This window comes from Entelurus aequoreus, linkage group LG22 (assembly GCF_033978785.1).
Source record: "Entelurus aequoreus isolate RoL-2023_Sb linkage group LG22, RoL_Eaeq_v1.1, whole genome shotgun sequence".
Classification (NCBI taxonomy): domain Eukaryota; kingdom Metazoa; phylum Chordata; class Actinopteri; order Syngnathiformes; family Syngnathidae; genus Entelurus; species Entelurus aequoreus.
This window is the reverse complement of record NC_084752.1, coordinates 41,381,744-41,406,943: the sequence shown is the minus strand read 5'-3', so window position 1 is coordinate 41,406,943 and position 25,200 is coordinate 41,381,744. Positions and strand designations below refer to the sequence as shown.

The window sequence follows — 25,200 nt, the reverse complement described above, 5'->3', positions numbered from 1 at the left end:
CTTGCAAGTTCCAAAACGAATGGAAACAAGAATTTCAGTTCATCCAGGACAGTTTGAAGGGGAAGGTGTATGTTGCCTGTAAATTTTGTAGAACAGACTTCTCCATTGAACAAGGTGGCCGAAATGATATACTCATCATGAACGGAGAAGTTAAACAGGACAATACTGCCATCTAATGGATAGCCACCGGAACACTGAAATTCAAGTATTTATTTTTTTTGTATGTAAATAAAATAAATAAATAAATATATATATATATATATATATATATATATATATATATATATATATATATATATATATATATATATATATATATATATATATATATATATATATATATATATATATATATATATATATAGCTAGAATTCACTGAAAGTCAAGTATTTCATACATTATATATATATATATATATATATGAAATATATATGAAATACTCGAGTTGGTGAATTCTAGCTGTAAATAACCACGCCCCCCGCCCCCAACACCCCCACACCCTACCCCCCACCTCCCGAAATTGGAGGTCTCAAGGTTGGCAAATATGGCTTTGCATTCACGTGTGTGTGCGTGCTGAAGCCGCACATATTATGTGACTGGGCCAGCATTCGCTGGACTGGGTTAAAAGCGGACGTGACGATTTTTGGGAGGGGCACTGACATTTGAGAGTCTCCCGGGAGGGTTGGCAAGTATGAGAATTAGCAGTGAATGCGGTGTTACCGCGGCACCGCCGCTGAATATAATCGGCGGGCCAGCTCTAGTGTTAATTCGATATCGCCCAAGGGCCAAGTGAAATTACACAGCGGGCCAAATTTGGCCCGCGGGCCAGAGTTTGACACCCATACTATAACCTCTTTGTTCAAATGTTTGTTCCACTTGGCATCTTGTCTGACTCGCACCATGCACAGCCTTCCTTGTCACATATTGTTCCTTTTCCCGCTATCCATCCAGTAATTCAAACTGATCCAGCAGCGCGATTGAAGATTATTTTTCTTACAAAAATCGAGGAGCCAGGATACTCGGGAAACAAAATTAAAGGTAGCCTATATAAAACCACATATATGTGCACATGTATGCACTGATTAAAAATACAGAACTATAATGCCCACGTTTAGACTTTCTCCCCCAAACGCCATCTTGCTTTTTCCTCCTTCTTCTTCTTCTTTCTATTTCCAACAGACTAGTAGAACATCTTAGGTGTATTGCTGCCCTCCACAGGTTCTTAACGGGATTTCCTCCTTCTGTCCTATGGCCCACACTACATTCTACAGTCCAGTAGGTGGCAGTATGAACCTTTCAAGTCATGGCTGCAAACTGCCAGTAAGAAGAAGTAATAGAGCTGGTTGCTTGTTTCTCTCGCGAGATCTGACAACATTTTAAATAGAACAATTGACAGGTTGACAACATCCAAACAAACCAAGGCATCTCCAATACATCTCAACATTACACACATCCTCCAGGCTGACTTAGTCTAGATCAGGGGTGTCAAACGTACGGCCCGTGGGCCGGATCAGGCCCGCGGACAGGTTTTATCCGGCCCGCGGGATGAGTTTGCTAAGTATAAAAATGAACCAAAATTTTTGAATGAAAGAAACTGCTGTTCTAAATGTGTCCACTAGATGTCACAATAGCAATTATTTGCATCTTTGTAGATTATGCTACATATGTAAAAAAATAAAATAAACCACATGATGTTAGTGCACCAGTTAAGGAAAATGAGCAAACTTACATGAATAACATCCTGTAATTTGATTTTGATATCATTTTTTTATCGTAATAGATTGAAAATTAACACCAATGAGTTGACTGATGAACATTATCACATAATGTATTCAGAAAATATAAATAACGACAAATAAAGATAGAATACTATTAACCGCAACATGTAAGTGTAAAAAACAAAAAAACATTATGATTTGTACATTTTCAGAATTTTCTTGTTCTATTTTTAAACAAAGAAAACAATCTGAATGTGTCTTTATTTTTAAGTTATCGTGCCGTGATTTTACCTGTCCGGCCCACCTGGGAGTAGATTTTTCTCCATGTGGCCCCCGATCTAAAATGAGTTTGACACCCCTGGTCTAGATGATGAAGTAAGCTGGAAACTACATGGAAGTCATATAAAGAAAACATTTAAAGATTGACTGCGATAATAAATAGAATAAAATACATACCCACAAATATTAACTACATTTATTGTACCCAACTTTAGTTGAAGCATACATTGTTTATTGCATAAAGGTCTGGGGACATACATATAAAACAATCACACAACAATATTCATATTACAAAAGAGAGTAATAAAGACAATTCATAGAATGGATTATAGAGACCCAACAAATGATTCATAAAGTCACACATTTTAAAAGTTAATACAAGACAAGTGTTCAAATGATGTATAAAGTAAATAATATGCTTCCAGAAGTGGTCCAGAAGATGTTTCAGATGTGAACCAGTAAATATGAACTAAGAGGGATTTATGTGTACTCAAAAGCAAAGGTATGAACACATGTAAAACAAATATGTACATCATATAAAGGAGTTCATCTATGGAATCATCTACAATTAGAACATAAAATATGTAACACTTCCTTATTTCAAAAAACATATATAAAACACTATTATGAATAAGTATAAAAGTGAATTATGAATATCTACACTTAAAATGTTTATTGTATGTAACATATTTTATGTACTGTTTATTCTCACCTTTTCAGTCCAATTGTTCTGTTCATTTTAAAGTACACAAATGTGTATATTAACTCATGTACTTGACTGAAATAAAAGCACTAATCTGAAGTGTCTAATCTATAAATGTTAGAATCATATTAACAAGATTGTGTTACACACACACAACAATGATGTCACACATGTTATATGTGCTGGTGTTGTTTGAAAGTCAAAGTTAAACTTTTGACAGTTTATTTCAAATCCTGCAGTTTCATTTGCTGCTGCTGTTCTCACCAGCACACTTGTGTTTCTTACTCTGGTACTTAGAAGACAATCTTTCACCACACACACCGCAACTCAACACTTTCTCACCTGTGTGTCTTCTCATGTGTACTGTACAAGATTGTCTGTGACGAAAGCTTTTGTTGCAGCTTAAACAGGAGTATGGTTTTTCACCAGAGTGCGTTCTCATGTGTAATTTTAATTGCCGTCTTTCTATATAACTTTTACCACATATTGAACATATAAAAGGTTTTTGTCCAGTGTGTCTTCTCTTGTGCACTTTTAAACTTTGATTTATTACTAAACTTTTACCACATTCTGAGCAGGAAAAAGGTTTTTCTCCAGTGTGTATTCTCATGTGTGCTTTGAAATGGGCCCTTTGAGTAAAATCTTTACACAGATTGAACATGAAAAATGTTTTTCTCCAGTGTGTGTTCTCATGTGTGCTTTCAAATTTTGCCTTTGAGTAAAATCTTTACCGCAGATTGAACATGAAAATGTTTTTTCTCCAGTGTGCGTTGTCATGTGTCTTTTCATATTGCAACGGTCATTAAAGGCCTACTGAAAGCCACTACTACCGACCATGCAGTCTGATAGTTTATATATCAATGATGAAATCTTAACATTGCAACACATGCCAATACGGCCGGGTTAACTTTTAAAGTGCAATTTTAAATTTCCCGCTAAACTTCCGGTTGAAAACGTCTATGTATGATGACGTATGCGCGTGACGTCAATGGTTGAAACGGAAGTATTCGGACACCATTGAATCCAATACAAAAAGCTCTGTTTTCATCTCAAAATTCCACAGTATTCTGGATATCTGTGTTGGTGAATCTTTTGCAATTTGTTTAATGAACAATGAAGACTGCAAAGAAGAAAGCTGTAGGTGGGATCGGTGTATTAGCGGCTGGCTGCAGCAACACAACCAGGAGGACTTTGACTTGGATAGCAGACGCACTATCCGACGCTAGCCGCCGACCGCACGGATGATCGGGTGAAGTCCTTCGTCGCTCCGTCGATCGCTGGAACGCAGGTGAGCACGGGTGTTGATGAGCAGATGAGGGCTGGCTGGCGTAGGTGGATAGCTAATGTTTTTAGCATAGCTCTGTGAGGTCCCGTTGCTAAGTTAGCTTCAATGGCGTCGTTAGCAACAGCATTGTTAAGCTTCGCCAGGCTTGAAAGCATTAACCGTGTATTTAGAGGTCCATGGTCTAATAGTATTGTTGATCTTCTGTCTATCCTTCCAGTCAGGGGTTTATTTCTTTTTTTTCTATCTGCAATTAAGCCCGATGCTATCACGTTAGCTCCGTAGCTAAAGTGCTTCGCCGATGTATTGTCGTGGAGATAAAAGTCACTGTGAATGTCCATTTCGCGTGCTCGACTCTCATTTTCAAGAGGATATAGTATCCGAGGTGGTTTAAAATACAAATCCGTGATCCACAATAGAAAAAGGAGAGAGTGTGGAATCCAATGAGCCAGCTTGTACCTAAGTTACGGTCAGAGCGAAAAAAAGATGCGTCCTGCACTGCATTCTAGTCCTTCACTCTCACGTTCCTCATCCACAAATCATTCATCCTGGCTCAAATTAATGGGGTAATCGTCGCTTTCTCGGTCCGAATCGCTCTCGCTGCTGGTGTAAACAATGGGGAAATGTGAGGAGCCTTTCAACCTGTGATGTCACGCTACTTCCGGTACAGGCAAGGCTTTTTTTATCAGCGACCAAAAGTTGCAACTTTATGTTCTCTACTAAATCCTTTCAGCAAAAATATGGCAATATCGCGAAATGATCAAGTATGACACATAGAATGGATTTGCTATCCCCGTTTAAATACAAACATTTCATTTCAGTAGGCCTTTAAAGGTTTTGTCACAGAGAGAACATGTGAAGTGAGTGTTGTCAGTGTGACATGTCTTATCATCTTTAGAGTGTTCATCATCAGTGTCAGGAGAGTGTGACGTTGTGTCCTCACTATCTGATAGTGGAGCTAACATCTTGTCTGCTTGTGATCCTCCACAGTGGTCTCCATCACCTTCTGTTGTCATGTGTTGTGTTCTCCTGCTGCTCAGGTGGATGATATTTTTCACAGACGTCTGCAGGACACAAGAAGACAAACACATGCTGGGATGGAAATAGATAAGATTTTACCAATTCAGATTTCATTTTCGATTTTGCTTTACAATTCGGTTTATTTGTGGACTCACTTTTGCTTTCACATTCAGTAAAAAGGAGAAGAAACAGGTCGATTAGCATCAACTTTGACTAGTTGAGAAGTAACATGAGCTTACAAAGCCAACAGTGAGGTCTTAAGAGGCACAGATTTGACGGGTCCCCCATGAGGTGCCAGAGGGCCCTAAGGACAATATTCTGCTTTGAAAATATCTATAAAATAAAAATATTTTTGTCCAATAATATCGGACTGCCAATATTATCGGCCGATAAATGCTTTAAAATGTAATATCGAAAATTATCGGTTTCAAAAAGTAAAATGTATGACTTTTTAAAAAGCCGCTGTGTACACGGACGTAGGGAGAAGTACAGAGCGCCAATAAACCTTAAAGGCAGTGCCTTTGCGTGCCGGCCCAGTCACATAATATCTACGGCTTTTCACACACTCAAGTGAATGCAAGGCATACTTGGTCAACAGCCATACAGGTCACACTGAGGGTAGCCGTATAAACAACTTTAACACTGTTACAAATATGCGCCACACTGTGAACCCACACCAAACAAGAATGACAAACACATTTCGGGAGAACATCCGCACCGTAACACAACATGAACACAACAGAACAAATACCCAGAACCCCTTGCAGTACTAACTCTTCCGGGACGCTACAATATACACCCCCCGCCACCTCCCCACACCTCAACCCCACCCACCTCAATCTCCTCATGCTCTCTCAGGGAGAGCATGTCCCAAATTCCAAGCTGCTGTTTTGAGGCATGTTAAAAAAAATAATGTACTTTGTGACTTCAGTAATAAATATAGCAGTGCCATGTTGGCATTTTTTTCCATAACTTGAGTTGATTTATTTTGGAAAACCTTGTTATATTGTTTAATGCATCCAGCGGGGCATCACAACAAAATTAGGCATAATAATGTGTTCATTCCACGACTGTATGTATCGGTATCGGTAATTAAGAGTTGGACAACATCGGAATATCGGATTTCGGCAAAAAAGCCATTGTCGGACATTGATTGATAGATACTTTTATTAGTAAGTTGCACAGTGAAGTACATATTCTGTACAATTGACCACTAAATGGACATCTCTAATCAGTTGATTTAATTTCCATGATATGTCCGCCCGAATGCAGCTGAGATAGGCTCCAGCACCCCTCGCAACCCCAAAAAGGGACAAGCGGTAGGAAATATATGGATGGATGTCATCAAGGTAATATAGAAGTGCGTGCAAACGACATAATTTGTATTTATTGCTAATAAAGTTAGCACCGACACAAAGTAGACTACTGCAATGTATGTGTAATACATGATAATACACATTTTAATGTTTATCCTGTAAAGCGTCTTTGAGTACACTGAAAAGCGCTATACTAAATAAAATGCATTATTATTAAACTAGGTGACTTATTCCAGACTTAAATTACGAGACGTTCGTTCCTTTCTAGTAACAAATATTTAATGATGTTAAGCGTGACTGTACTATACAGCATAAAACAGTTAAAATATTAAATAAGGTAGTATAATTCTCATAGAGAACATATAAAATACACTCTCAAAAAAACAGTTAAAGTATAAAATAAGTCAATATAATTCTCATATAGAACATATAAAATACACTCCTCAAACGCTCGCATTTGCTACAAAGGCCTGCTAGCGGGCTAACGCTAGCACGTTAGCTTCGAACAACATATCGGGTAAATAAGATACAAATATATTATTTATATTACCTCATAAGCCGCATGTACAAGAGAGGAGTGGAATATATTCTTGTTATTGTTACACCAGCAACTCTTAAATGGGACTTTATTTGTTCTGTGGCTGGGCGAAGGAAGTGTGCACCACTCACTATTGTCCCAGTGAAACACGTGTTTGGCCAACATTTGTTCCGCGGTAGAGGACACATCGATGACGTCACACAGGAGGAAGAACAAAACAAGATGGCGTCTGACGGAGAATACGTTGTTTTTGTTATTATGGTTTCTTGGTCTTAATTACAACGTACATGTGCACATGTATGTCTTTTAACAGAGTAAACGTCCTTATTAATTGTTTGTATGCGGATACATTAGTCTGAGTGCTAGCCTAGCCTGCTGGTTAGCTTAGCTTGTTAGCTGCTAACAAAGAGAGGCGGAAGTGATCGACACATCAAAGCGAGATCCAATGTAAGTGTAAAGTGTTATTATTGTGTCAACATGTCTACATTAAGCAGAGATCCAATGTAAGTGTAAAGTGTTATTATTGTGTCAACATGTCTACATTAAGCAGAGATCCAATGTAAGTGTAAAGTGTTATTATTGTGTCAACATGTCTACATTAAGCAGAGATCCAATGTAAGTGTAAAGTGTTATTATTGTGTCAACATGTCTACATTACAAATGATGTGAGTGTTGGTGAATCAGCGACTAACTGCTGCCGTTGAAGAAATATTTGTGATGTTAGGAAAAAAACAAAAAACAATAGCAGAGTACGAGGAGGAACTTTGTCTAACAAAAGAGGAGAAGGAGCGACAACATCAACTACCGGACGCTTTTTTCAAGAAACATCAAGTAGCGTTACAAATCCATCCATCCATCCATCCATCTATTTTCTTCTGCTTATCCGAGGTCAGGTCGCGGAGGCAGCAGCCTAAGCAGGGAAGCCCAGACTTTCCTCTCCCCAGCCGCTTCGTCCGGCTCTTCCCGGGGGATCCCGAGGCGTTCCCAGGCCAGCCGGGAGACATAGTCTACCCAACGTGTCCTGAGTCTTTCCCGTGGCCTCCTACCGGTCGGACGTGCCCTAAACACCTCCCTAGGGAGGCGTTCGGGTGGCATCCTGACCAAATGCCCGAACCACCTCATCTGGTTCCTCTCGATGTGGAGGAGCAGCGGCTTTACTTTGAGCTCCTCCCGGATGACAGAGCTTCTCACCCTATCTCTAAGGGAGAGACCCGCCACCCGGCGGAGGAAACTAATTTCGGCCGCATGTACCCGTGATCTTGTCCTTTCGGTCATAACCCAAAGCTCATGACCATAGGTGAGGATGGGAACGTAGATCGACCGGTAAATTGAGAGCTCTGCCTTCCGGCTGAGCTCCTTCTTCACCCCAACGGATCGATACAGCGTCCGCATTACTGAAGACGCCGCACCGATCCGCCTGTCGATCTCACGATCCACTCTTCCCTCACTCGTGAACAAGACTCCGAGGTACTTGAACTCCTCCACTTGGGGCAGGGTCTCCTCCCCAACCCGAAGATGGCACCCCACCCTTTTCCGGGCGAGAACCTTGGACTCGGACTTGGAGGTGCTGATTCTCATCCCAGTCGCTTCACACTCGGCTGCGAACCGATCCAGTGAGAGCTGAAATCCTGGCCAGATGAAGCCATCAGGACCACATCATCTGCAAAAAGCAGAGACCTGATCCTGCAGCCACCAAACCAGATCCCCTCAACTCCTTGACTGCGCCTAGAAATTCTGTCCATAAAAGTTATGAGCAGACTCTGTGACAAAGGGCAGCCTTAGCGGAGTCCAACCCTCACTGGAAACGTGTCCGACTTAACTGCCGGCAATGCGGACCAAGCCCTGACACTGATCGTACAGGGAGCGGACCGCCACAATCAGACAGTCCAATACTCCATACTCTCTGAGCACTCCCCACTGGACTTCCCGAGGGACACGGTCGAATGCCTTCTCCAAGTCCACAAAGCACATGTAGACTGGTTGGGCAAACTCCCATGCACCCTCAAGGACCCTGCAGAGAGTATAGAGCTGGTCCATAGTTCCACGACCAGGACGAAAACCACACTGTTCCTCCTGAACCCGAGGTTCAACTATCCGGTGTAGCCTCCTCTCCAGTACACCTGAATAGACCTTCCCGAGAAGGCTGAGGATGCTTATACATATTGACACAAATATAAGAAAATCACTAACCTTATGTCGGATGTTTTTGCAATGTTCGATTTGATCTTTCACAACACCTAGTGGCCACAATAATTTATTAAGTCAAGCTCATGGCGCAGAAAGTTGAACAATGCGGACAGGTTTGTTACTGGATACTTTCTATCCGACTCCTGTTTTGGAGACTTTGTGTACGTATTAAGCAACTATAATTATTTGATATGTTTAAATGTGTTGTTTTAGCTTAGCTGTTGTGCAGCTGCTAGCTCCTCATAGCCTACAGCAGGTGTGTCGAAAGTGCAGCCCATAGCTATGTTTTTAACAGACAACGGGGACTGTTGAAAATGTGGTAATTGCGTGTCGGTCCAATCAGCGGCAGCTACGCCCTGTTTCGTCATTGAACCTAAGAGTCTGGATTGGTAGGCGGGACAGAGAGCAAGGGAACAATGTGGGACAGCAATGGGTCCATCTTATACCATGCTAGTTGCAGCAATGAAAGGTAAACAGTGCTTCCCCCAGAATATTTGTTAGTTAGTTGTTAGGATGTCTCTCCAGGAGGAAGGGGGCTTCGCCTGGGACAGGCGGACGGCCGGGGAAGTGGCTGGGTGGGTGTGAGGAACAGTGTAATTTGGCCTGTCGCCACCATCACGTCTCCATCTCATCGCTGCCTGGGGGGGGCAATAGACTACAGACTGTGGTGAAGTCGGCCGGCTTCGTCGCGTTAAGAAGCCTGCAATTTTTGGTTGTGTTTTTCGGTCCGTATGCTGAATGGCAATATATGGTATATATCTCGATATTTTTCCCGTAAAGTAAAAGCAAAACACAAAACAGTCCTACTTACCTGAGATACTAAGTAGGTCATTATTTTGACTTAGTAAATATTGACTTACTAGGACAACATAATGATTTACTGTAAGTAAGCGTTTGCGATAAGCGTTTGAAAAAAAGAGTTAAAAGTGGGGCCACATGCTGACATGCTCAACTCATCATGCTTAATTTATTACAGCATTTGGGAAGCCTGTAGTTGATGTTTATTATGTAAATGTTATATTTTTATCAACATGTGATAGCAGGGACCCAATCATTCAAAACTAGGCTGCTACATTACTAATGATTAAATAATGAACTAATGACAAAATAGTACAATAGCAATAGGAGAAACTATTCATCCCTGAACACCATGGAGTTAATGTAGGCTTAATGATGCAGTTACATTATTTTATCAACTATCAGAGACAGAAACTCTTCATTTAACATAATGTCCTTTTTTGCTGCTTCAACACAGAAAAAGGTAAAGTGAAATAACTTAGTTGTTAACTGGAGGTCAATAATGCTTGTCTTTCTCTCAGACAGACAGGGCTTTGCTGTCCATAACACACGCATGCACACACCGCAAAATGAGCTAGCGTTACGCTTAAAGCTAATTAGCCTTCACCTCAAGGACTGCGAGCGAGCTGAGCTGCCGCTTATATTTCTAGAACGTCAACGGGCTCATAGTGATGTTACAAGTAGTTGACTGGGAGGTGTTTATTATAATTTGGGGAGAGTCCGCTGCATTATGCTCTCCTGCTGAACACCTTTCTGCTAACCCGGACTGTCTCTCCTCTCTGCCTGCCTATGCCGTGAGCACTGACTCCATGCGCTCTGAATACTCACTGCTAATTGGCTGTTACCGCTCTGAATACGCACTGCTGATTGGCTGTTACCGCTCTGCGTATAACCAATCAGATGGTTGTGTGGGTGGGACAATGCTGGGTGCTGCAGAGACGTACTGACAGAGGCAGAGGCAGTACGAAGCGTAGCAGCTTGTTAAGACTTTAGTTTAGCACCAAATGATAATATAAATACATTTAATAAAGTCAAATACAAATAAGGCAACAAGAGAAGTATCCTACACTTCTCTTTTGTAAAGTAAATCTGAACAACAGATATGGGCATCTACATCTACTATATGATTTGCCTGAGAAGCTGGACAGGACAAAAAAAAAAAAATATATATATATATATATATATATATATATATATATATATATATATATATATATATATATATATATATATTTTTAAGACTTTAGTTCAGGCGGTGGGCTCTATGTTGTTAAGGCAATTGCCTTAACAACAAAGCTCTGCAGGAAACCCTGTCAACATGATCAGCCACACCCTGAGTTCCAACATATATAGGAGTCAAAGGCTTCCTGGTATGACTAGTGATCATAACAGGTGGCGGTACATACGGATGCAGCTCAGTCAGCCAGGGCTTTCACTAATAGAACAGTTGGAGCAGTCCTCGTCCTTCACTCGTTCCCGGGAGGAGGCGTACCCAGTAGATGTCAGCCATTGCTGGTACTTCAGGCTGTGGTACGAGCACGAGCATGGAGGAGCCTTTGTTGTGGTGTCGCAGCTTGGTAGTCGTGCCGTCAGGTAACACCAGGAAGGTTCCTTCTGTGCGATATTGACTGGTGTTTTTTTCTCCCTGGACTCTGACTTCATATCTGGTGTTGTCCTTCAGACCTGGGCCAATATGCCACGTAAACGGTGGCAAGAATGTAGGCGATAAGAGTGTATGTGCGTGGGCATGAACTTGCACCCAGTTTCAACTGGAAGTCAGGACATATGATTAGTTGCACGGCCTATTCTAATCTATATTAAACATTTCTTAATCACTTCATCCTTCATTATCTTAATTATATCCCAACTTTAGCTACCTGTAAAAATTAGTGACATATTGTAGTCCATTTGTAAATAAATAGTTTTCCTAAATTATACTCTCCTGAAAAAGGACATTATTAACATGAGATTAAGATTAAGAACTGCTGCCCACTGCTCCCCTCACCTCCCAGGGGGTGAACAAGGGGATGGGTCAAATGCAGAGGACACATTTTACCACACCTAGTGTGTGTGTGACAATCATTGGTACTTTAACTTTAACTTTAATTAATCACATTTGCTATGAGGCATTTTATTATTAATATATTCTGTTCTCATTACTTGGGGCGGTATAGCTCGGTTGGTAGAGTGGCCGTGCCAGCAACTTGAGGGTTCCAGGTTCGATCCCAGCTTCTGCCATCCTAGCCGTTGTGTCCTTGGGCAAGACACTTTACCCACCTGCTCCCAGTGCCACCCACATTGGTTTAAATGTAACTTAGATAATGGGTTTCACTATGTAACACGCTTTGAGTCACTAGAGAAAAGCGCTATATAAATATAATTTACTTCACTTCACATGGTATCTTGTTGTTCTATTTTCTCATTTCAAGGGCGATTGCACTTTTTGGAATCATTCACAGTCCCTATGTAAGTTAAAGTTAAGGTCCCAACGGTAGTCACACACTAGGTGTGGTGAAATTATCCTCTGTATATGACCCATCCCCAAGTTCACCCCCTGGGAGGTGAGGGCAGCGGAGGCCGCGCTCGGGAATAATTTGGTGATTTAACCCCCAACCCTTGATGCTGAGTGCCAAGCAAGGAGGCAATGGGTCCCATTTTTATAGTCTTTGGTATGACTCGGCCGGGGTTTGAACTCCCGACTTTCCAGTCTCAGGGCAGACACTCTAACCACAAGGCCACTGATCAGGTCGATGGTTAATGCATCCTCAATAGAAAATAAACCTTAGCAAAAGTTAGCTAACAATTGACTCATTGGTAGCTGCTCTATTCTCCCTATAAAGTGCTCTAAATAACTTCCTAAAACCCCCTTCAGCATTTTAAATACACACTGTAAGTATATATGTAATGTAGTAACATTCTTAATAACATGTCATATTTACATATCTTGCTCATTTTAAGCATACAATGTCTGCTCTCACTGGGATGGCAACTGATGGGATGTTCATATCTTCCCGTTTAGATGAAGGATTAATCCTCGCAAAGGGTTAAAAAAGAGTGGTGCAAAAGAGCGTATTTTCGTGTCTTTCTTGCCATCTCCAGGTCTTAGTTGGATGTCAAAGTTCACCAAGTTCTCCGGTTTATGTCCACAACCTTCACCAAAGAAGTGACAAGCATGATTTATAATCTAGAATTAGCTTTCACCATCTTAGAGGTGAGAAAGCAGCTCAGTATGTCAATACAGCAGCATAAGCTAGTTACTTCTGTGATCAATGCGCTGCTAAAAGTAGGTCCTTAACGTTAGCGCTTATAATAACAATATCGCTAATATTTGGTTAATATTCAGGTCACAAAATGTAAATGGAGTATTGTTGGCAGTTTTTGGATGGTTATTTGGAGGACCTTGTGGGTCTAATAGAGGAGCTCCCATTGACTCCAATGTTAGCTGATTTTTGCTCACGTTTATTTACTAATTAGAATTCATATAAATGAAAAACGTATGTCTTACATAAGGATTGTGAATGATAGGCGACATTTTAAAAAAATGCAGTTTCCTTTGAATTTGTCAGATAAGTAAACAGTCCTTCAAATTTAAGATGAAAAACAATTGAGGTTGTTTATCGATATTTTCCACAATGAAGTTACAGTAAAACTAAGCACACAAGGGAAAGTACATTCATATACACATGAAGTACACATATGTGTAAGAATCATGTTAACCACCAAAATATTGTCTCGTTCTCCAAAAGCCAATATCGAGTAACCTTTGGTGAGCTGACCGTATCGTCACACCCCTAGTTAAAAGCACACCAACCCCATGACATGACACTTCCACGTGATGTAGAACAGTAGTACAACATTTTAAACTTACACACACATCTGAAGAATATTAAAAAATAAGTATATTTGGTGGGCCAAACAAAATTACTCGGCGAACCAATGTTTGGTATGGGCGATATGACCTAAAATCTATATCCTAATAACAATATATGTCACGATATATCATTTGGTATATGATTGATAATAGAAGAATTTCAAAGCGGGTTACAAAAGCTCCTAATTTGGCAGCTGACATATGCAGTAACATATTGTGTCATTTCTAATTGTATTATTTTGTCGAAACAATTATTATTAAAGGCCTACTGAAAGCCACTACCACCGACCACGCAGTCTGATAGTTTATATATCAATGATGAAATTTTAACATTGCAAAACATGCCAATACGGCCGGGTTAGATTAGTAAAGTGCAATTTTAAATTTCCCGCAAAATATTCTGCTGAAAACGTCTCGGTATGATGACGTTTGCGCGTGACGTCACGGATTGTGCGGACATATTGGGACAGCATTGTGGCCAGCTATTAAGTCGTCTGTTTTCATCGCAAAATTCCACAGTATTCTGGACATCTGTGTTGGTGAATCTTTTGCAATTTGTTTAATGAACAATGAAGACAGCAAAGAAGAAAGCTGTAGGTGGGATCGGTGTATTAGCGGCTGGCTGCAGCAACACAACGAGGAGGACTTTGAGTTGGATAGCAGACGCGCTACCGTGAGTACGCATTTGGCTTCCAAACATTTGATCGCTTGCCCGTCCGTGCGTGCCGCTATGTGCATGTCACGTACGTAACTTTGGGGAAATATATGTGCTGTATGAACTTTACGGAGGTGAACGGTACTTTGGGCTGTGGGATTGAGTGTGTTGTGCGGATGTTTGAGTTGTATTGGTGGGTTATATGGCCGGGAGGGGGGAGGTGTTTGTTATGCGGATTAATTTGTGGCATATTAAATATAAGCCCGGTTGTGTTGTGGCTAATAGAGTATATATATGTCTTGTGTTTATTTACTGTTTTAGTCATTCCCAGCTGAATTTTAGGTCCCACAGCATCTTCCCTATCTGAATCGCTTCCACTGCCCTCTAATCCTTCACTCTCACTTTCCTCATCCACAAATCTTTCATACTCGCTCAAATTAATGGGGAAATCGTCGCTTTCTCTGTCCGAATCGCTCTCGCTGCTGGTCAACATGATTGTAAACAATGTGACGTCACGCTACTTCCGGTACAGGCAAGGCTTTTTTATCAGCGACCGAAAGTTGCAAACTTAATCGTCGATGTTCTCTACTAAATCCTTTCAGCAAAAATATGGCAATATCGCGAAATGATCAAGTATGACACATAGAATGGACCTCCTATCTCCGTTTAAATAAGAAAATTTCATTTCAGTAGGCCTTTAATGTACTTGTTTATTTACTGTTAATATCTGGTTACTGTATCTGAGTTAAAATACTGGAAATTATGTAATATTTTACTGCATATTTCAGCAACTAAGTTAGGAGCTTGTGTAGCCTGTTTTAAAATGGTTCTATTCGTAATTCTATATGAAATAATATATCGCAAAATCAATTTTAAACCATATCGTCTATCCATTGTAAAAAGTCCTGTCGTCCTGGTTTGTTTTTCTTTTCCTGTGAATAATGTTGTAAAGAGCAGCGTGTTTGTGCGTCACTAAGATTTCAAGACAGTTCATACTATAACTTGTTTTTCCCAAGTGCATGTAAAAGTACTGAATGCATTGTGTGACTGAGCAGAGATGGATGTTTCTAAAACGTGTTTGACTTCTTGTGTCCTGCAGACGTCTGTGAAGAACATCTTCTCCCTGAGCAACAGAAGCGGAGCTTCAGAATGGAGCCACAGCCCTCCCACATTAAAAAGGAAGAGGAACACCCACGGATCCCCCATTTTAAAGAGGAAGAGGATGCCCCACTGACCACTCACATCAAAGAGGAAGAGGAGGACCCACTGATCCCCCATTTTAAAAAGGAAGAGGAGGACCCACTGACACCCCATTTTAAAGAGGAAGCGGTGGATCCACTGAGCCCTCACATTAAGGAGGAAGAGGAGGACCCACTGAGCCCTCACATTAAAGAGGAAGACCCACCGAGCCCTCACATTAAAGAGGAAGAGGAGGAACACAGCATCAGTCAGGAGGGAGAGCATCTTGAAGGACTGGAGGAGGTTGATGTCACCAAGATGCCAGTGACTGGTGTCCTTGTGAAGAGTGAAGATGGTGAGGTCAAAGGTGAGAGTGAGGAGAAGAGAGAGGCGGAGCCTCCAAGCAGCAGCTCAACACAACACATGACAACAGAAGGTGATGGAGACCACTGTGGAGGATCACAAGCAGACAAGATCTTAGCTCCACTATCAGATAGTGAGGACACAACGTCACACTCTTCTGACACTGATGATGAACACTCTAAAGATGATAAGACATGTCACACTGACAACACACACCTCACATGTTCTCTCTGTGACAAAACTTTTAAACACAATCGTCCTCTGGTAAGACACATGAGTACACACACTGGAGAGAAACCTTTTTACTGCTCAGAATGTGGTAGAGATTTTAGACTAAAACACATGCTGAAAGAACACATGAGAATACATACTGGAGAAAAACGTTTTTCATGTTCAATCTGCAGTAAAGATTTTACTCAAAGGCACAATTTGAAAACACACGTGAGAATACACACTGGAGAAAAACCTTTTGAATGTTCAATCTGCGGTAAAGATTTTACTCAAAGGCAACATTTGAAAACACACATGAGTACACACACCGGAGAAAAACCTTTTGCATGTTCAATCTGCCGTAAAGATTTTACTCAAAGACAACATTTGAAAACACACATGAGAACACACACAGGAGAAAAACCCTTTGCATGTTCAATCTGCAGTAAAGATTTTACTCAAAAGCAGTATTTGAAAACACACATGAGAATACACACTGGAGAGAAACCCTTTTCCTGCTCAGAATGTGGAAAAAGTTTTGTAACAAATAGAAATTTAAAATTACACACAAGAAGACACACTGGAGGAAAACCTTTTTCATGTTCAATTTGCAGTAAAGATTTTGCTCTAAGGCAGTATTTGTAAACACACATGAGAATACACACTGGAGAAAAACCCTTTTCCTGTTCAGAATGTGGAAAAAGTTTTGTAACAAATAAAAATTTATAATAATAACAATAATAGATTTTATTTGTAAAATGCACTTTACATTGAGTAAACAACCTCAAAGTGCTACAGTGTTTGAAAAAATAAAATAAATAAAAATATAACAAAAAATATATAAAAACTAGAACAGCCAAATAGCTAGAACTAGTATGCAAATATCTAAAAAAAGGCTTTTTTAAAAAGAAGGTTTTTTAATTCTTTTTTAAAAGCATCCACAGTCTGTAGTGCCCTCAGGTGGTCAGGGAGAGCGTTCTACAGACTGGGAGCAGCGGAGCAGAAAGCCCGGTCTCCCATGGTTCGGAGCTTTGTCTTCGGAGCCTGTCCGGAGCGGAGGTGTCGTGTGGAGGATTTGGGGGTGAGTAGTTCTTTGAGGTAGAGGGGGGCATTTCCATGGAGGCACTGGTCGGTTAGTAGGGAGATTTTGAATTCAATCCTGAGTGGAACAGGAAGCCAGTGAAGGGATTTGAGAATTGGTGTGATGTGGTCGTATTTCCGCACGCTCATCAGGATCCTAGCAGCACTATTTTGTATGTATTACAGCTTCTGGATGTTCTTGCTGGGGATCCCGACAAGAAGTGCGTTGCAGTAGTCTAGCCTGGAGGAGACAAAGGTGTGGATGAGCCTCTCGGCATCAGAGAGAGTGGGTGAGGGGCGGAGTTTAGCAATGTTCCTGAGGTGGTAGAAGGAGGTCTTGAACAGTTGTTTTATTTGAGCCTCAAAGGTCAAGTGAGGGTCCATTCTAACACCCAGATTAGTGACTGAGGATGAGAGGTGAATGTCGTGACCAGAGAAGGTGATGCTAGTGATGGTGTATGACTGAGTCTGATGTGGGGTGCCGATTAGAATGGCTTCGGTTTTGGAGCTGTTCAGTTGAAGAAAATTGTTTCATCCAGGTCCAGGCAGTTGGTAAGTGTGGATGATGGCAGGGCTGCCGAGGGGGTTGGGTTTGTTTTTAGGTAGAGTTGAGTGTCATCGGCATAGCAGTGGAATGATATTCCGTGCTGGCTGATGACACGGCCAAGGGGGAGCATGTAGAGTGTGAAAAGGGTGGGGCCGAGGACTTATCCTTGAGGGACACCACAGGTGACAGAGAGTGTGTCCGACTTTGCCTCTCCCAGAGAGACGAACTCTGTTCTATCGGTGAAGTAGGACGTGAACCAGTTTAGGGCAGTATCAGAGTCCAATGGGGGAGTGTAGGCGGTGTAGGAGGATGCGGTGATCAACAGTGTCGAATGCTGCAGTGAGGTCAAGGAGGATGAGAAGAGATGGTGAGCCAGCATCAGCAGTCATCAGCAGGTCATTGGTGACCCTGACTAGAGCAGTCTCCGTGCTGTGGCCAGAGCGGAAACCACACTGGAACTATTCATAAAGGTTGGTTTTAAGATGGTCATGAAGTTGGCCAGCAAATACCTTTTCCAGCACCTTTGAGAGAAATGGGAGGTTGGAGATCGGTCGGTAGTTGGCCAGCCCTTCTGGGTCTAGGCTGGGCTTTTTGAGAAGTGGTTTGATGACTGCAGTTTTCAGGACAGTGAGGACCTGACCAGCCTGGAGAGAGTGGTTAATAATTTTGGTGATCAAAGGACTTGTGCGTTTTTACCAGGGCTGGGGGAAAGGGGTCCAGGACACAGGTGGAGGGTTTCATCTTCCTCATGATGCCCTCAACCTCTCGCTGCGTGATGTCTGTGAAGCAGCAGAGAGGCTGAGTGATCCCAGGCTGAGGGTCGACAGTTGGGACTGGGGGGAGGCAGGGGGTGGAGAGAGAGGAGTGGAGGTTTCCTACTTTAGTCCTGAAGAAAGAGATGAAATTGTTGCATTGCTCCTGTGTGGTGTCCGAGTGTAGGGGAGTTTGGGGTTTGAGGAGATGATTTATGGTGGAGAAAAGTTGCTTTGAGTTTCCAGGGCTATTGTTGATAATATTGGAGTAGAACCGGGATCGTGTATCACTGAGGGACTTTGAATAGGCCTTCTGGTGTTCTCGATAGGCTATTTTGTGAACAGTGAGTCCTGAGTCCATGAAACGGCGTTCAAGGACACGCCCTCTCTTCATTTTCCGCAGCTCGCCGGTGTACCATGGGGCTGAGTGCATGAATGTGACTGTTCGGGTTTTGACAGGGGCATGGAGGTCTAGGAGGCTGCTCAGCGAAGTGTTGTAGAAGTCTACTGACTCAGTGACTGATGGGAAGTTGACAGAGGAGAGATGCTGTAGGTCAACGGCCAGGGTGTCCGGGTTCATGTTTTTTAGATTCCTGAAACTGATTTGGTGTTTGGGATTTTCAAGGGGGGACATGAAAGGCAGCTCCATTGAAATGGCCTTGTGGTCAGACACACCCAGGTCATACACCAAGAGGTTGCTGATGGGGACAGAGTTGGTGATGACCAGGTCGAGAGTGTGGCCCCTGGTGTGTGTTGGAACATCAACATGTTGTGTCAGGTTGAGGCAATCTAAAAGATGCAGGAACTCAGCAGCAGAGTGGCAGGAGGGGGTGTAGACATGAATGTTAATATCTCCAAGTACCGGTATTACAATATTGGTTGAGGTTGTGCAGAGTGTGGTGAGAAGGTCATGTATCTCTGGGATGAAAGCAGAGTTTGGTTTGGGGGGTCGGTAGATCAGGAGTATTGTCATGGAGAAAGGGGGTTTGCATTTAAATGCAAGGCATTCAAATGAGGAGTGCACAGGTAGGGCCAGGGGGGACAAATCAAATTTCCTTTGGTGTACAACAGCCAGGCCACCACCACGACCGGTGTTGCGGGCTTTTTCAAGGTAGCCGTAGCCAGAAGGACAAGCTTAATTCAGAGCAGAGTAAACCTCTGGTTGATGGCAAGTTTCTGTGAGGCACATGAAGTCAACCCGTTTGTCAATTATGTGATCTTGAATGAAGGAGGATTTGTTATTAAGAGATTGTGCATTCAAAAGTTCAATTTTGACTTTTGTTGAGGTGGTGAGTTTCTGCAGGCTGTAATCCACTCTATGTTTTTTGTCCTGCTTGGTGTGTGGAGGTGTGCGCCGCTTCCCGTGCTGTCATGCAGTGGTCTCGTGACGTTTCCAGTGCTACTAATGACAGGAGCGACAGCGCTCTGATGATGTGTCAAGATGTGCGACAGGGGTCCAGATGGATGGAATACACTGATCAAGCTGTTGGTGGCAGACAAACTTTTTCCGACAACTTCTGTGGATATATCGGGGCCGACGCACAAGTCAGAGTTCATTGATGATGGGGATTTTATATCCAGGAGTGATTGTGGAGTTGAGTCGAAGGAGTTTGGAGATGGAATATCTGAACGTCATGCTGTCCAAGGGAGGATGTTGCCTAGCCCGGTTAGCCGCTAGCCAAACAGCGTTAGCCAAAAAGTTCAATGATAAGGCGGCGGTCCCAGCAGCAAGGGCTAACCGCGAAATACCTCTCAGGGCAATGTCTATGTCCAAAATCAGTGAGGATCGGCTTGCAGCGGTGGATGGGAATAGCTCTCCGACATAGGTGGTTTGATGGACGAGCAGGATCCCCGGAGGGGCGAAGTTGACAGCTGGAGGTAGCAGGTAGCAGGTAGGTGCTGATATAAAAAGTGGCTGATCGCAAGATCAGAAAAGTAAAAAGTTAGTGCTGTTTGAATGAGTATGTTGGCTGGCTAAAAGTAGCGCAGAAAAAAAACCTATAAATGGCTAGTGGAGAAGCGGCGAACAAACAGCGCCAGCGTCCTCTCCAATCACCTCCAATGTTCTGCTCTTTTCATTTGTGAAGCAAAAAATAATAATAATAAATAAAAATAATAATTTGTATCTCATGTGTAATTTAAAATTACACTCAAGAAGACACGCTGGAGGATAACCTTTTTCATGTTCAATCTGCAGTAAAGATTTTGCTCGCAGGCACTATTTGAAAACACACATGAGTACACACACTGGAGAAAAGCCCTTTACATGTTCAAACTGCTGTAAAGATTTTATTCAAAGGCAGTATTTGGAAAACACACATGAGAATACACACTGGAGAAAAACCCTTTTCCTGTTGAGAATGTGGAAAATGGTTTGTAACAAATTCAAATTTAAAATTACACATGAGAACACACACTGGAGAAAAAAAATTTATGTGTTTAATTTGCGGTAAAAGATTCACCGGACAAACAGATTTGGTAAGACACACAAGAATACACACTGGTGAAAAACCTTTTCAAACGGCGTGGCGAAGTTGGTAGAGTGGCCGTGCCAGCAATCGGACGGTTGCTGGTTACTGGGGTTCAATCCCCACCTTCTACCATCCTAGTCACGTCCGTTGTGTCCTTGAGCAAGACACTTCACCCTTGCTCCTGATGGCTGCTGGTTAGCGCCTTGCATGGCAGCTCCCGCCATCAGTGTGTGAATGTGTGTGTGAATGGGTGAATGTGGAAATACTGTCAAAAGCGCTTTGAGTACCTTGAAGGTAGAAAAGCGCTATACAAGTATTACCCATTATTTATTCATCTGTTAGGAACGTGGTAAAGGGTTTTTGCTTGGTGACTATTTGAAAGCACACATGAGCAAACACACTGGAGAAAAACCTTTTCCATGTTCAGTCTGTCATAAAGGTTTTATTCAACGTGGTGAGTTGAAAAGGCACATGAGAACACACACTGGTGAAAAACCTTATACATGTTCAGTATGTAGTAAATGTTTTAAACAAAGTTTGCATTTGAAAAGACACATGCGAATATACATTAGTGAGAAAGTGTGTGTGGTGAAAGATTGTCTTCTAAGTACCAGTGTAAGAAACACAAGTGTGCTGGTGAGAACAGCAGCAGCAAATGAAGATGCAGGATTTGAAATAAACTGTCAAAACTTTAACATTGACCTTCTAACAACATCAGCAAATAGATTCTAACATTTATAGATGAGATATTTTAGATTATTGCTTTTTTTCAGTCAAGTACATGTTTTGATATACAAACCCTGTTTCCATATGAGTTGGGAAATTGTGTTAGATGTAAATATAAACAGAATACAATGATTTGCAAATCATTTTCAACCCATATTCAGTTGAATATGCTACAAAGACAACATATTTGATGTTCAAACTGATAAACTTTTTTTTTTTTTGCAAATAATCATTAACTTTAGAATTTGATGGCAGCAACACGTGACAAAGAAGTTGGGAAAGGTGGCAATAAATACTGATAAAGTTGAGGAATGCTCATCAAACACTTATTTGGAACATCCCACAGGTGAACAGGCAAATTGGGAACAGGGCAGATTGAGCCCAGTTTATAGTATACTCTGAGTCTGGACTGAAGTGAAGCTGTGTGCCTTCATTGTTTTTGTAGATGTTGTTTTGAGGCATGTTTAAAAATGCACTTTGTGAAAGTCAAAGTTGTTTCCCATAGTTGTAGTGGGTATCAGTATTATTTCAGGGAGAGCATGTCCCACTTTTTTTCCATAACTTGAGTTGATTTATTTTGGAAAACCTTGTTACATGGTTTAAGTGGGGCATCACAACAAAATTAGGCATAATAATGTGTTAATTCCACAACTATATGTATCGGTATCGGTTGATATCAGTATCGGTAAATAAGAGTTGGACAATATCGGAATATCGGATATCGGCAAAAAGCCATTATCGGACATCCCTATTTATATATATATATATATATATATATATATATATATATATATATATATATATATATATATATATATATATATATATATATATGTACAAACCCCGTTTCCATATGAGTTGGGAAATTGTGTTAGATGTAAATATAAACGGAATACAATGATTTGCAAATCATTTTCAAGCCATATTCAGTTGAATATGCTACAAAGACAACATATTTGATGTTCAAACTGATAAACTTTTTTTTTTTTTGCAAATAATCATTAACTTTAGAATTAGATGGCAGCAACACGTGACAAAGAAGTTGGGAAAGGTGGCAATAAATACTGATAAAGTTGAGGAATGCTCATCATACACTTATTTGGAACATCCCACAGGTGGGTGCCATTAATGGGTATAAAAACGGCTTCCCAAAAAATGCACAGTCTTTCACAAGAAAGGATGGGGCGAGCTACACCACTTTGTCCACAACTGCGTGAGCAAATAGTCAAACAGTTTAAGAACAACGTTTCTCAAAGTGCAATTGCAAGACATTTAGGGATTTCAACATCTACGGTCCATAATATCATCAAAAGGTTCAGAGAATCTGGAGAAATCACTGCACGTAAGCAGCATGGACGGAAACCAACATCGAATGACCGTGACCTTCCATCCCTCAGACGGCACTGTATCAAAAACCGACATCAATCTCTAAAGGATATCACCACATGGGCTCAGGAACACTTCAGAAAACCACTGTCACTAAATACAGTTTGTCGCTACATCTGTAAGTGCAAGTTAAAGCTCTACTATGCAAAGCCAAAGCCATTTATCAACAACACCCAGAAACGCTGCCTGTTTCTCTGGGCCCGAGAAAATCTAAGATGGACTCATGCAAAGTGGAAAAGTGTTCTGTGGTCTGACGAGTCCACATTTCAAATTGTTTTTGGAAATATTCGACATTGTGTCATCCGGACCAAAGGGGAAGCGAACCATCCAGACTGTTATCAACGCAAAGTGTAAAAGGCAGCATGTGTGATGGTATGGGGGTGTATTAGTGCCCAAGACATGGGTAACTTACACATCTGTGAAGGCACCATTAATGCTGAAAGGTACATACAGCTTTTGGAACAACATATGCTGCCATCTAAGCGCCGTCTTTTTCATGGACGCCCCTGCTTATTTCAGCAAGACAATGCCAAGCCACATTCAGTACGTGTTACAACAGCGTGGCTTCGTAAAAAAAGACTGCGGGTACTTTCCTGGCCCGCCTGCAGTCCAGACCTGTCTCCCATCGAAAATGTGTGGCGCATTATGAAGCCTAAAATACGACAGCGGAGACCCCGGACTGTTGAACGACTGAAGCTCTACATAAAACAAGAATGGGAAAGAATTCCACTTTCAAAGCTTCAACAATTAGTTTCCTCAGTTCCCACTCGTTTACTGGGTGTTGTTAAAAGGAAAGGCCATGTAACACAGTGGTGAACATGCCCTTTCCCAACTACTTTGGCACGTGTTGCAGCCATGAAATTCTAAGTTCATTATTATTTGCAAAAAAAAATAAAGTTTATGAGTTTGAACATCAAATATCTTGTGTTTGAAGTGCATTCAACTGAATATGGCTTGAAAAGGATTTGCAAATCATTGTATTCCATTTATATTTACATCCAACACAATTTCCCAACTCATATGGAAACAGGGTTTGTACAACATTGTGTACTTTTATTTAAAAATGAACTCAACACTTTGACTGTAAAGGTGAGGATAAACAGGACAAAACATGTTACAAATACTTTTTATGTGTGGAGAGATATTCAGAAATAATTTTTAATTTTTAATGATGTTATAGATCAGGGGTCACCAACCTTTTTGAAAGCAAGAGCTACTTCTTGGGTACTGATTAATGCGAAGGGCTACCAGTTTGATACACACTTAAATAAATTGCCAGAAATAGCCAATTTGCTCAATTTACCTTTAACTCTATGTTATTATTAATAATTAATGATATTTATCTTTGTGGAAACACTGATCATCTTAATGATTTCTCACAATAAATATATATAGAAACAGATAAATATCAATATGCAACACTTTATTTTTATATTTTCTCTAAGTGCACATTTTTCAAATTGAACATTTTCAAATGATCACTTCTAAGACAGTCTTGTGAAATCACAATATCCCATTTGAACTAGCTAGCCACTAACATTTTTGAACAAATCATGAATTACTTTGCACCATGTTTGTACAAATAATAACTCATGTAAAATACAAAATTCAACTCTCAAATTTTAAAATAAATCATGTCACACTTTGAACTGGACACCAAATCTTTTATCTGTTTCTTTGTCAGTTAGTGAAGACCAAGTCTTTAACATATTTTCTCGGATTTTCAAATTCTATTTGAGTTTTGTCTCTCTTAGAATTAAAAATTTCGAGCAAATCGAGACCAGCTTGCTAGTAAATAAATAAAATTTAAAAAAATAGAGGCAGCTCTGTGACGACCGGGTCGCATAGTGCGGGTGTTCGTTCTCCCAGGGATGCAGATCGGGCTTCGGACACAGCTTGCAGGTAAAGAATTGATTTATTAAAGCATAAATCAGACAGGAACAAATAAACACGTGCTCATAGCACTTAAAGTACAAAACTAAAAGACTAGCGTGGGAGCTAGCAAGCCAAAATAGCCTAGTGTGAAAACTAGTCGCTAAAGAGCAGGAAACAAAAGTCGTCAACTGTTGTGTGAACACAAACTACGATGCAAGACAGACTGAATGGCTTATATAATGAT

General features: G+C 41.1%; 2 protein-coding genes across 2 annotated transcripts in view; one reads left to right on the top strand and one right to left on the bottom strand.

Moving 5' to 3' along the window:
* LOC133639736 (zinc finger protein 180-like) overlaps nt 1-7,015 on the bottom strand; it is a 53,982-nt gene extending 46,967 nt beyond the window's left edge. The window contains exons 1-2 of the mRNA XM_062033318.1: nt 6,869-7,015; nt 4,926-5,046 (exon numbers count right to left, since the gene is read on the bottom strand). Of these exons, the coding sequence (XP_061889302.1) occupies nt 4,926-4,998 (73 nt within the window). The 5' untranslated portion in view covers nt 4,999-5,046; nt 6,869-7,015. The remainder of the gene's footprint in view (nt 1-4,925; nt 5,047-6,868) is intronic.
* LOC133639739 (oocyte zinc finger protein XlCOF6.1-like) lies at nt 7,005-16,900 on the top strand. The gene is made up of 2 exons (XM_062033322.1): nt 7,005-7,303; nt 15,467-16,900. Exon 2 carries the CDS (start codon nt 15,517-15,519, stop codon nt 16,762-16,764), a length of 1,248 nt encoding a protein of 415 aa, XP_061889306.1. The 5' UTR covers nt 7,005-7,303; nt 15,467-15,516; the 3' UTR covers nt 16,765-16,900.
* The last annotated feature ends 8,300 nt before the right edge of the window (nt 16,901-25,200 follow it).